We start from the raw sequence: 11,459 nt of genomic DNA on the forward strand, positions 1-11,459 counted from the left end.
GCCTCCCCCCCCTCCCCTCCCTCCCCAGTCAACCCTGGAGAGTCACTCTCAAGAGGCCACCACCCTCTAATTCCCACGATCTAAGTCACACTGATCTGCACATGCTGTGGCCTTGACCAGACTCAAGTAGGGGGCAAGTTCCTTTAGCCTAGACCCTGCGGTCATGGTCGCTGGCTTGCCTCCCAGTGGGGAGCAGGAGCAAGGCAACCCGGACCATGTGCCAAATGACAGCTTCCCTCTGGGATCCCATTGGTGTGTGACCCCTGCAAGTGGCTGAGTGACTTGTGCAATGTCCCTTGCAATGTCACTCCAAAGCAATGGCGCGCTGGAACCAAGGGAAAGTTGACCTGTTCCTCTATCCTTTTTCATTCCTCCTTCAGGGCTTTTTCTCAGGGGTGGGCGGGCATTGTTAAGACTTGCTCTGGATCTGGGAAATGTAGAGAGAGAAAGAGGAAACAGAAAAGTGATTCTTAGAGAGGACGCTGACCTGGTATTTATCTCCTGCTTCCCAAACTCCCTTTTCCCTAGACCCAGAGAACCTTCCACCTGCCCCAGCTCAGGCAAGTGGCTGGCAATCTGTCCTTCCTCATAACACGCATCTTATTTCCGTTTCTTCTGCTCCATCTTTCATGGTCCTTCCTTTCATATTTTCTAACCTGTCTGGTCTTCTTTTCTTTCTTTTCATCTTCTTACCTCTTTTCTCCCTTCTACTTCCATTGCTTCCTTTTAGGCTCCTCTCACTTACCATGATTTTTTTCTTCCTTCTCTTTGTTCCCTTCCCCTTCTCCTTGCCTAGAGTAATTAAAAGTGTTTAGTCTGGAGGCAGATTTCTGGGTTTGCTCCATGCTCTGCCACTTCTTTGATGTTGATCTTGGGGAAATTTCTGAACTTGCCTGGGTCACATTTCCTCCACCAGTAATGGAAAGCCACTGATCGCATCTACCTCAGAGTTCAGGCCTAACGGTTAGATGAGATCATGGGAAGCACCCACCCTAGGCTGGTGATTAATAAGCATGTCATAGATGTAAGATGTGACCATCAAGTTTTAACTTTCCTTTGGAAACCCAGTTGTCTCTTCACGCATTGCTGACCTCCACCAATGTGCTTCAGAAATTCAGTCATCCTTGGCCTTGGCTAGGTCATTATCACTTTGCGTACAAAATCTAAGACATTGGATGCTATTTCTCAGTGAACACTTCTTCAGTCACCTCACTCAACTCTGCCTCTATTCTATACCACAAAATAAGTCAAAACCCAGTATTTTCCTTTCTCATGCCATATTTCCGTGTGACATCTAGAAAGCGATGCATAGTAACACAATAGTTTTTAATGATGAGCAATTTAGTGGCTCGCATGCAGGCTAATGGCCTGAGAAAACTCATGGATTGAATTCAGTCTCTGAATTCAGTGAATGGAGTCCTTTTGTTTTTATATTATGCTTTTGGGTCTTGGCAGTCACATGAGCCAATTTATCTGTATACCTTGCTACACTGAATTTTTTTTTTTTTTTTTTTTTTTTGTCCACATGTTGGGCCTACGCTGATGGGTAGTGAATTTTCCTTGGAGGTAGCTTTTTTGAATTTTTATTTCTTCTTTTCCCCTTCTATCATCTCATTTCTAACTCTAAAGATCTAAGCTCTGTTGACATGGTGTGCCGAGACACAGCTTGGGGCACCCTGGGTCATGGAGTTTCTCCAAAGTCAAGTTTTGTCTGCAACCTGCTATAACGTAAAGGAGTCCCCTGGTTCACACTCTTGTGTGCCCCCACACAATAAAATGGCAACCACACGGTGGAACAGTGATGAGCACAGTTTCTGGTTTTCTCAGGATAAACAATGCTCTGCTGCAGTAACAAACAGCCTCATAAACAGATGATTCAAATCAGCAATGATTTATTCCTTATCCACTTGATATTCTGAAGTGAGTCAAGGGGTCCTTCATCTCACTGCTACACAATCTGAAACATATACTCTCCATGGTTGCCACAGAAGGAGAAGAGAGAGATGGAAATGCGTTTGGCTCTAATCCCGAGCATATAGGTTTGAAAGTGACAGTCTGCTCCTTGCCTGTTGGCATGTGGGTATTTGGTGAGTGTTTCATGTCTCTGCCCTGCTCTCTGGGGCAATGATGGCTCAGTTCATATCCCAGCTTTGCTCCTTGATGGCAGATTGACCTTGACAAGTTTAACTTCTCTGTGTCTCAGTTTCCTCAGCTGTAAAAATCGGCAGATGTTTTGCAGAGGCCGTGTTGACAACTGGGAACGTATCTCGGGGTTGCCGTGCGAATTAAGTTTATTATGTATATGAAATGCTTAGGACAATACCTGGCACATGATAAGCAATAATAATTGTTTTTCAACACATGGTCCTTGATCGAGGTCCAAATGAGTTTGCATATATGTGTTATTTATTTCATGGCCAACCATCAAGAAGAAAGGATGGGCAAGGTGGAGATTGGAGACAAGCACACTTGCTTATAGCAGTGATTTTAATTCCTCTGTGATACTTGGAAGATGGTACTACATGCAAAGAGCAGTGACTACACACTCCTGGGGACTCTGAGACACCTACTTGGGAGAGGGGAAGGGCATCCCTGTGTGTTTGGGGAGGGGGGGAGTTGTAAAGCTTCCTTCTAAATATTTCTCTTTTGTTTTAAGGTTTTATTTAGTTATTCATGAGAGACACAGAGAGAAAGAGAGAGGCAGAGACACAGGCAGAGGGAGAAGCAGGCTCCACACAGGGAGTCCAACATGGGACTTGATCCCGGGTCTCCGGGATCACACCCTGCGCCAAAGGCAGACGCTCAACCACTGAGCCACCCAGGTGCCCTACCCCTTCTAAATATTTCTGATGAATCTGGATCCCTTTGTGTATTTTTCTCAGAAGATGGTCCATGATTTTTGTCAGATCCCTGAAGGGGTCTCTTCCTCCAAATAGCCTGAAATCTGTGGTCCTGAACACCCTGTAAGCTGACTTCCACAATGGGGATGTAGAATTCAGGAAATGGAGGTCTCACGGTATAACAGACCTTGTAACCGTGACTGTGATTGGGAACATTCTATACCTCTTTTCTAGGGGAATCTATAAGGGGGAGGGAGGGATTTTGAGCAGTTGGGCCAGGAGTCTGTCCCGCAGGGATCTACGGCTCTCATCTACCTTCTGAGTTTCCTCTGTTCCCACCTTCTCATTGGACAGATAAGTGGAAGAGGAACGGCTCTGAAAGGTGAACTCTATCTCTTGAACAATTCTTGAGGACCTGCAAGTACACCCCAAGTCTGTTGAGCAAAGTCTCTGGAGCCCAGATTGCCTCGGCTCTGTGATGAGAGGTAGTCAGAGCAGTGGCAGGAACAGGAAAATATACATTTATTTTCTGCTGCTTTCTCCAGAGTTGGCATGGGACAGATCGAAGCCTGGACATGAGCCATTTTCTATCATCGTCCTACACCTTGCTTTTCTCATTGCACATCCTTGTGGATCATTAATGTGTTTACAAGCAGATAGTTTCGTATGAAGCATTTATTTACCCTTATTATTAAGATGCATGTGTTTCCCTGGAAGCATCAGCTTTGAGGCCTTTAAAGCACATGATAAAAGCAGGCATGCAAAGAGAAGAAGAGTTCTGCCCACAGGCCATGAGCAGGTTGGCTCAGCATCTCAAATGGTGGCAAAATAAGAGGTAAATACAATTGAAAAACACACTTGAAAATTGTATTACATAAAATAATTTACTTCTCATTCAGAATGACCTTCCAGATCTCTTTGTAAGACAGCAGCCGGTGAGCACAGGTACAATCTGAGAGTCATGACAGTTATAATAGGGCAAGATCAACAGAGTTACACGTCTGGATCCTGGAGTCAACTAGAGACAAAACTGTGGAACCATGTATAATAAAAGGGACAGAGGGGAGGAATTCTGGGAACATGGAAAGTAAGACTGCCAGAGACAAGAAGGGCATAACTGAAAGAACCTACATCTTTAATAGGGTGAGATTTGTCTATGCACACTCTGGTTTTCATTGTGCAACCCCATCTGTTGGCTTACAAGCCACAAGGTGCTCACGTATGCAATTTATGCCGGAGGAACTAGTGCAATGTGCATGCCTATGTGTGTGTGTGTGTGTGTGTGTGTGTGTGTGTGTGTGTACTTCAAAGGCTGGAGTTTTAGAAGAATGAGAAGAAAATTACTTCCTGGCCATTCATTAATAATTCAGGTGATATCCTGCACCCTCCATTTATAAAACAATACAATAATAAAAACATTGTAGAAAACAACATCATAAATAACGTAAATGAGAAATTTTCAAGTATTTCACATGCCTTGAAAAGTTCCAAACAGTAGTTCTATCGACTGGTTTTTGCTTCTTGTTTTCTTTTTTCCTTTCCTCTCTCATTTAGTCTCAGAGGCTGGAAAGGTATACCTGCAGGCTCTAGTAGCCCTGATGTTCAGGGTGGAATGAACAAGGTCCTCCTTTCAAAAGAGAAACTTAGGAGGGCTTTTCAGTTTGCAAAAACATGTTTCCCGCTTATAATACACAATCCTTCCCTTGCTGCTGGTTTCTAAGTGGAGGCATAGAGCCCGGAGCCATTATAGGGAACCATCCAACCAACCGAGTGAAGGGAGGAGCCTCATCTGATGTCTGAAGTCCTCGGGGCGGTGGGGCCGGGGAGGACAAGATGAGGAAAGCACCCTTGATCAGGAGAGAGAAAAAGAGTAGAGGATAAAACTATTAACCTTGAAGTTCCATGCCATCGCTCAGCCAGTATCTTACAGCAGGGAGAGCTGGCGAGGCCCTCCCTGCCTGTCTTCATTTGGTTCGAGCATTTTCTCTCCCAATTCCATACCAACCTGGCTTCTGACAATCATGGCCAAGCACCCAGGCAAAGAAGGGAAGGCCAGCAGCTGAGGGACTGCAAAATGCTGTAAGAAATAACCAGCTCAAGACAGAACTGTGTCAGCCAGGCTTAAGATTCTTTAGGATATCTGCTCCTTAGAATACTGTTCAAGGTGGAAGCTATAAGTGGTTACGCTACGCATGGAGTCCCTCGGATGTGTGGCCGACAGGACCTATAGTGTTTTACAGAACCAACTTTCCACAGGTTAGCATTCCTTTCTTGGCCTGCATGGGAATGGGCTCTGCTTGCCTGTTTGATTGCAGGATGAAAGACCAGGGATCAGAACATGCATTAGGTATGTACGCACACTCTAGTTATGAGCACCTAGGGTCTTTCCTATCTATTCTTGCAGAAATATATATGTATATACACATATAGACACATATACATAGAATGTGTATATATATGTGTGTGTAAATATATGTATACACGTGTATACATATATTTACACACACACATATGTACACACGATAGATCAACCCCATCTAAACATCTAGAGTTTAGAGAAAGTGCCAACAGAATACATGTGCTTGTAGATGTCACGTGAAATGTTACCAACCAACCAACCTGAGGTCAAGCCATTGGGAGGAGAAGACTGCAACAGTCTTTGAAAAGCCACCCCTACAAAACCATTATTTGGATACTTGCTCACATGGCACCCAAAAGGAAATCTGGGAAAGCTGGACTGGAATGAGGTCCTGCCCTGATGGACACCAAACATCAAAACTAAATCTATTTCTTACATGGGAGTGACTCACGCACGGCAGGCAGCATGAACACTAAGCTACGATGTGGATAAAGCCCTGGTGCTTAATACAGATCAATATTTGGCCTCAGGTTTTCCAGGCATAGAGTCTTGGCATTTCAGCCCTCCGGTGTGTGTGAGAATCAGGCATACTGGGGGACCAGGGAAGGACAGTCTGCAGAGCTCTTGGCCCCTTTCTGCTTCTCTGACCCGGCGATGGAAGAGTTGGCCAAGTCAAGATAGAATCGAGACTTGAGGAAGCGGCGGTAGGAATCCTTTTCCATGAGGTTGAAAATCCTCTTCTGGGCCTCATCAAAGCAGGTTATCGTGGGCTCTAGCATGTTCCGGCTTGTCTCCTCCCTGGTGCAAGAATCCAGGTTTACCTATAGAGCAAAGACCAAGATGTATTGGACACATGGCCTTGTTGACAATGGAAGGCTGCATGCTTTGTGGGGAGGCATCACGTGCACCCTTCATTCATACCCCAGGAACAACAACAACAAAAAAAAAAAGAATATTTAGCTCCACCCTGGCACATGTGAGAGAGTATAGAAGGTTCATCTGCTTCTGGGTGGGCAGGACAATCTCTTTGTTCTTTCTCACAAATTGGGAAGATTTATCAAAAAAACTCATTAAGGGAGATCATCTAAGTCATCTGGATGAAAGTTTTCTTCTTAACTGACTTATTTGGGGTGGTAAAGGTTTTAATAATCTCCTCCACTGTTACATCATTTCCTTTAACTAAGATGATCTAAAGATCCACACCACTAAATATCACTTGCAGGAAATTTCACTAAGACTCAGAGAGTTCTGTGCTGTGATGACCTACCTCTTTGGTTGCCTGGACGGAGATGAATTCATTATAGATCTTTTTGGCCTTGGGACTTAGTTTAGAGGGTGATTTGATTTTCTTGTACTCTTCGCAGCTAATCCAGAAGTCGATGTTCTCCTCGCTGTATTCAGACTTCAAGAAAGCTTTGAAAGCCGCCAGCCCACCTGTGATGGAGGAGAAAGAGCCACCCTTGTCACCACACTGGCAGACCTCTTGGACAGTGTATTTCAGGGAAATTCAACATGCTTGAGAGAATAAAGCGTGGGCTCAAACGCCTCACCCTTTCCTTCCTTTCTGAGGGTCACTTGGGGTCAGGTGACCCTAATCTGTTTGACATCTATTGGATCCCAGTTATATCTAGCGCTTCTTGCTCAAGGTTTGAAGTCTCAGTGTTTCTGAAATACCCATGAAGCCAAAAGTAAGTTTGGCTTACTTTTGGCTTCAAAGCCGATTGCCAAAGTAAGTTTGAGAAAGAGAAACTAAGGCTGGTTCTGCAAGAAGTCTCAATATTTTGAAGTTTTCCCCTCAACCTGTTTCCCATGTGGTGAGAGAGATGATTTTCCACATGGTTTTGTATGAACTTTCCATTGTCTATCACAAAGCCCGGGGCATGGTAAAATTTTAAACAGACTGATGCTCCTGAGTCTGGAAGCCAGAAGAAACCCAACTCTGTCTGCAGTTCTTATTAGATCAAATATAATATGAGATAACTTGTCTATCTAGAGAGCTTTTGTCCTTCTCCTAGCAGGGAAGAAAGCCGTCAGACTTACATTCATGGCTAATCAGGTTTTCCAGTGATTCAGCCCATTTTTTTACTTCCTCTTGGCTCACCCTAGAGACGTGACAAAGAGAAAGAATAACTTGAATGCCATGATACAAACTTAGGGCGAGAAATTTAAGATCCTGAGAAAAATGCAGACACTTATTTTCTATCCTCATGATGAGACCTATTCTTGATTAGGGCAGTCTTTCCACAAAATGGGTGGAAATTTCAACATCTCTGACATCAAATAGTTAACATTCAATGGGTCCTCACCGAGGCCTTTTCTCTTACCTCTGACAAACCACCACTCTGTCCTTCTTGCTGTGGGAAGAATTGTGTTCACAGGAATCAGACTTCTGCAGCAAGAAACCTAGCCGATGCTTCATATCCTTTGCACTGCACAGAAGAAAAAGAATAATCCTAATTAGCTCTTTTAAAAGATACCCTGAAAAAAAAAATAAAAAATAAAAGATACCCTGGTGGCAGAGCTCGAAGAGTCCATTACTAGTAAAGGGGCTGGGGCAGTTTATTTACAAAATGGGAGCTGAAGTTAGCGTGAACAGTCAGGAAAAGGAGATCCCACTTCTGTGTTTGCCTGTGACTCACTATGAAACCCAGGGGCCAGAGTCACAGCACAGCCTGCTCTGTCTGCAACAGAATTCTTTTGAGAGAAAGAGTATGAATGGAGAAGGGGCAGAGAGAGAAAGAGGGAGAAGCAGACTCTGCTGAGCAGGGAGCCCAATGTGGGGCTCAACCCCAGGACCCTGGGATCAAGACCTGAGCAGAAGGCAGACGCTTCACCGACTGAGCCCCCAGGGGCCCCAGCCTGCGACACAATGCTGACCCTCAGTTGGCCTCAGGAGGCTCTTCTGTAAACCTATCATTTTGACCAATGGAACGCTTTGGGGTCTTTAACAGACACACATTGAAAAGGGGACCGCTCTTTGGGTAATTTGTAGGAATTGGAGGGCGAGCAGGGTAATTTGTAGGAATTGGAGGGCGAGCAGTCATTGAGAGGGAAATGTGGCACCTTTCCTGTTGCACGCCACCTTCTGGACAGACGGCGGCAGCTGTTTCCACCTGCCTCCCTGTTAGCAGAGGGACCTGCAGAAGCACCTTAAGAGCAAGGGAAGGGCTGGGTGGTCCCAGCGTCCCAGGAGGTGGGCCAAGCGATTGACCTTCGGGTATTTATGGAGGTGGGGATGCAGCTCCAGCAGAGGGAAGTGGAGGAGGCCACAAAGGCAAATGCTCTGGCCAAAAGCTGAGCAACTTCAGGCTTGCTTCTAGAGAAATCTGCTTCTGCTGTTGCTACTGCTCTCCTGTGTAATATCTACATTCTAAGGGCATTTGCACTATAAAGGGCATCTGAGCCTTAAAAACAATCGAGAAGCAAGCAAGAGTCATCACTGCGGCTAGTGACTGTTTAATTAGAGCAGAGCTTATTTGCACTGTTTAATGGATAGCGAGGGAGCAGCGGGGTGCGTGACTTAGAAAGAAGGACCTTTTAGTAAGTTTTTAAGCTCAACTTTCTCTCTGTTAATTCCTCTTTTGTTTGAATCTCTTTTATTATAAAAGCCAAGAAATCGTTTTTAAAAGAGAAATGTCACTTTAGAAGCAATGAATGGCTAGATGTTCCTACTGAAAGGGAGAAAAAGAAAGTCTCAAGGATAAAAAAAAAAAAAAAAGGCATTTTATGACGGCTCCTGATAGGTCACTGGCTTCTCCATTCAGGCATTTCTCCAGAAGCTTGAATTCCCTTATGTTCTTGGGCTGCCCCTAAAAATGGATTATCTCTTCCTCACAAGACTGATTTCCCTCTTCTGCTTCTCCGACTGCTCAGGGGATGCAAAATCCTCCTCAATGACAGCAAAATAGAATCCTAAAGGCTCAAGTGATTCTAAGACACAAACATATTATGATCTGGTCAAAACAGACCTCACTTCACCTTGCCATGTACCAGCTCAGGCTGAGATCTAAGTTACTGAGTAATGCAAGTCATTTCACAGAGTCGTTAGTATGCTTAGCAAGGATGCTACATTTGTCCTTAGGACGCCATTCAACCATAAAAATAAAAGCCAGCATGACTTTAGAGGTCACCAGAGTCATGACACCGGATTTGATGTGCACTGGCCATCCACTGCCTATTTGACCTTGAGCAGTTCAGGGCTTCCTGCAGCCTCAGGCACTGATGCTAGGGGGGAACGTGCTGGACTAGTTGATTTGCAGTTGACCAGTAAAGAGGGAAGAGCCATTTACTTTGCTGATATACAGGTTACCTCCCCAGCTTAGCTTCTTAGCTCCTTGGGCAGACCTGTGCAATCATTCATCTGTCTCCTGCAACACTTACCAGAGCATAACGGTTTCCTGACACTCCTATATTTTGTATGGTTTATTTTATTTTATTTATTTTTGTATGGTTAATTTTATATATGAGTTAACCGAAGCTCAGACTAATTTGCTCCACTCAGCTCGGGATAGTCATGATGGAGCTCAGGGGCATTCCCTCCATGAGTACTTCCTGCCAGACCCTCCTGCTTCACTTTAAGGCACCCATGAAAGCACATTTTAAAAAGAATATTTTTTCACACCCCTGAATGACTGAATATTTGGAAGGCAAACTTCTACAAAGTGCACGGAAGGCTGTGCTTTCTGGGATATTCCCAAATTGAAATTTAAGGTGATTTTTATTTGCAGGGAAACAAGGGGGTGCTACAGCTACAGACGGACTTTGTACCTTCAACTGTAAGATTAAATAATAATGATATGCACTAGTTTTGTATTTCTCTTTCAGCTGGCTAATGTATAAGCATTCTCTGAAAGCACTTATTTATCCTTTTTTTTTTAAGGCAAAGGCATATGAGGAGCTATGAAGCAGCTTTACTATTTTTTTTTTTTTTTAAATCAAGAGACAGTAGACAAAACAATGTCTGCAGGAGGACTGAATTGTTAACTGAATTGTTAGGATCAGGACTTCTCAACCACCACTCATGTGAGACATTTCAGGAACTGGGGGAAGGGGGCAGAGAGAGAGAAGGGGGTCTAGCACTGGAACTCACACTGGATTGTCACACTTGCTTATAGGGGCATAGAGAGTGGAAGGTACTGCAGCGCCTGTGATGCAGCCAGACCTCATTCTGGGGTGTCTTCCCCTAAACAGGACCTACCACCCGGTCCGAAAGCTCAGAGCCGTGAGTCCACAGACCCCCAGCGATGTGCAAATAACCGCAGCGATCGCAGAGCCCTGTGTGTGCCCCGAAGCCTCATGTCCCTTCTTACTCCGAATTAGCTCAGGGAAAGAGGGTCAGGACAGTCCCCAAAAGCCAGGTCACATGGGGGCCCATTCGGGGGGTGGGGTGGGGTGGGGGGCGCGCTCCTGCAGTGCCGACGTCCACCTGGCCGTGGAGGAGAGCCAGCAGGTGGAGGCCCTCCTGCGCGCACCGGAGAGCTGGGTGAGCAAGCGGCGTAGGGAAAGGGACCAAGAAAGTCTGTCCCAAAGTTTACCGCGGGGAGTAGCTGCAAATAATCTTACCTCCTCAAGCAAGAAGCCGGCAGGCCTGCAAGTCCTTTGCACATGGTGTGCGGCGTGGGCTTCGCGAGCTGGGGTTGGAAATGCAGAGGGAGGAGCTGCGCCTTCGGAGGGGAGCAAGATGCGGTCGGATTCGCCCTGCAAGATGCGGTCGGATTCCTGCGCGCTGCCGGCGAGCCCGCGGGGCTCCCTTTTATAGCCCGGCGGCGGCCGCCCGGCCAATCAGACGGCAGCTCCGAAGCCCCGCCCCGCAGTGAGGCCAATCAGAAGGCAGTTCTGGCAGCACCGCCCGCGGCGGCCCGGCCAATCAGGGGGCAGCTCTGACGCCGCCGCCCGCAGCAGCCCCGCCCCCGCCCCGGGGCGGCCGGGGTTCCGCGGGGAGGGTCTGACGCAGCTGCGCGCGCAGAGGGGAGCCTTTGCGGAGCCGGTGCACCGCGCAGGCAGATGCCCCGGGTCTCCAACCGATGTCGGTCCGGGGTTTGGGATTTCTAGCAAAGGGGGAGGGAAAAAAAAAGAGAGAGTTTCAAACGCTACGAAACGCAGCTTTATCCAGCCTTTCTGCAAAAGCGATTGCAAGGAAAGGCGCCAGCGGGAGTTCCGGGCTGGGCTCATTTTGGGGACTGAGTCTCAGTGCGCTTTTTTTTTTTTTTTCATTTTCATTTTCATTTTTATTATTATTATGTTTTGCATTAGAAATAGCA

General features: G+C 46.1%; 1 protein-coding gene across 2 annotated transcripts; it reads right to left on the reverse strand.

The window, feature by feature from the left end:
- Positions 1-3,497: 3,497 nt before the first annotated feature.
- On the reverse strand, positions 3,498-10,968 carry RGS4 (regulator of G protein signaling 4). Of its 2 annotated transcripts, XM_025991267.2 has the most exons (5): positions 10,762-10,968; positions 7,524-7,628; positions 7,240-7,301; positions 6,467-6,633; positions 3,498-6,020 (listed from the first exon to the last, which is right to left on the reverse strand). In XM_025991267.2, exons 1-5 carry the CDS (start codon positions 10,803-10,805, stop codon positions 5,781-5,783), a joined length of 618 nt encoding a protein of 205 aa, XP_025847052.1. In that variant the 5' UTR covers positions 10,806-10,968; the 3' UTR covers positions 3,498-5,780. The 2 variants fall into 2 exon arrangements, with proteins under 2 accessions (XP_025847052.1, XP_025847054.1); XM_025991269.2 differs by lacking the exon at positions 6,467-6,633 and having other exon boundaries at positions 10,762-10,922.
- Between the last annotated feature and the right edge of the window lie 491 nt (positions 10,969-11,459).

Source organism: Vulpes vulpes, chromosome 5 (genome assembly GCF_048418805.1).
Source record: "Vulpes vulpes isolate BD-2025 chromosome 5, VulVul3, whole genome shotgun sequence".
Classification (NCBI taxonomy): Eukaryota; Metazoa; Chordata; class Mammalia; order Carnivora; family Canidae; genus Vulpes; species Vulpes vulpes.

Excerpts from the sequence above, each read along its gene's own strand:
- RGS4 (XM_025991267.2), bottom strand. The coding sequence starts at position 10,805 with ATGTGCAAAGGACTTGCAGGCCTGCCGGCTTCTTGCTTGAGGAG. Across the intron at positions 7,302-7,523 it reads AGAGTGGTGGTTTGTCAGAG|GGTGAGCCAAGAGGAAGTAA; the intron begins GTAAGAGAAAAG and ends TCACGTCTCTAG. Across the intron at positions 6,021-6,466 it reads CCGTCCAGGCAACCAAAGAG|GTAAACCTGGATTCTTGCAC; the intron begins GTAGGTCATCAC and ends TTTGCTCTATAG.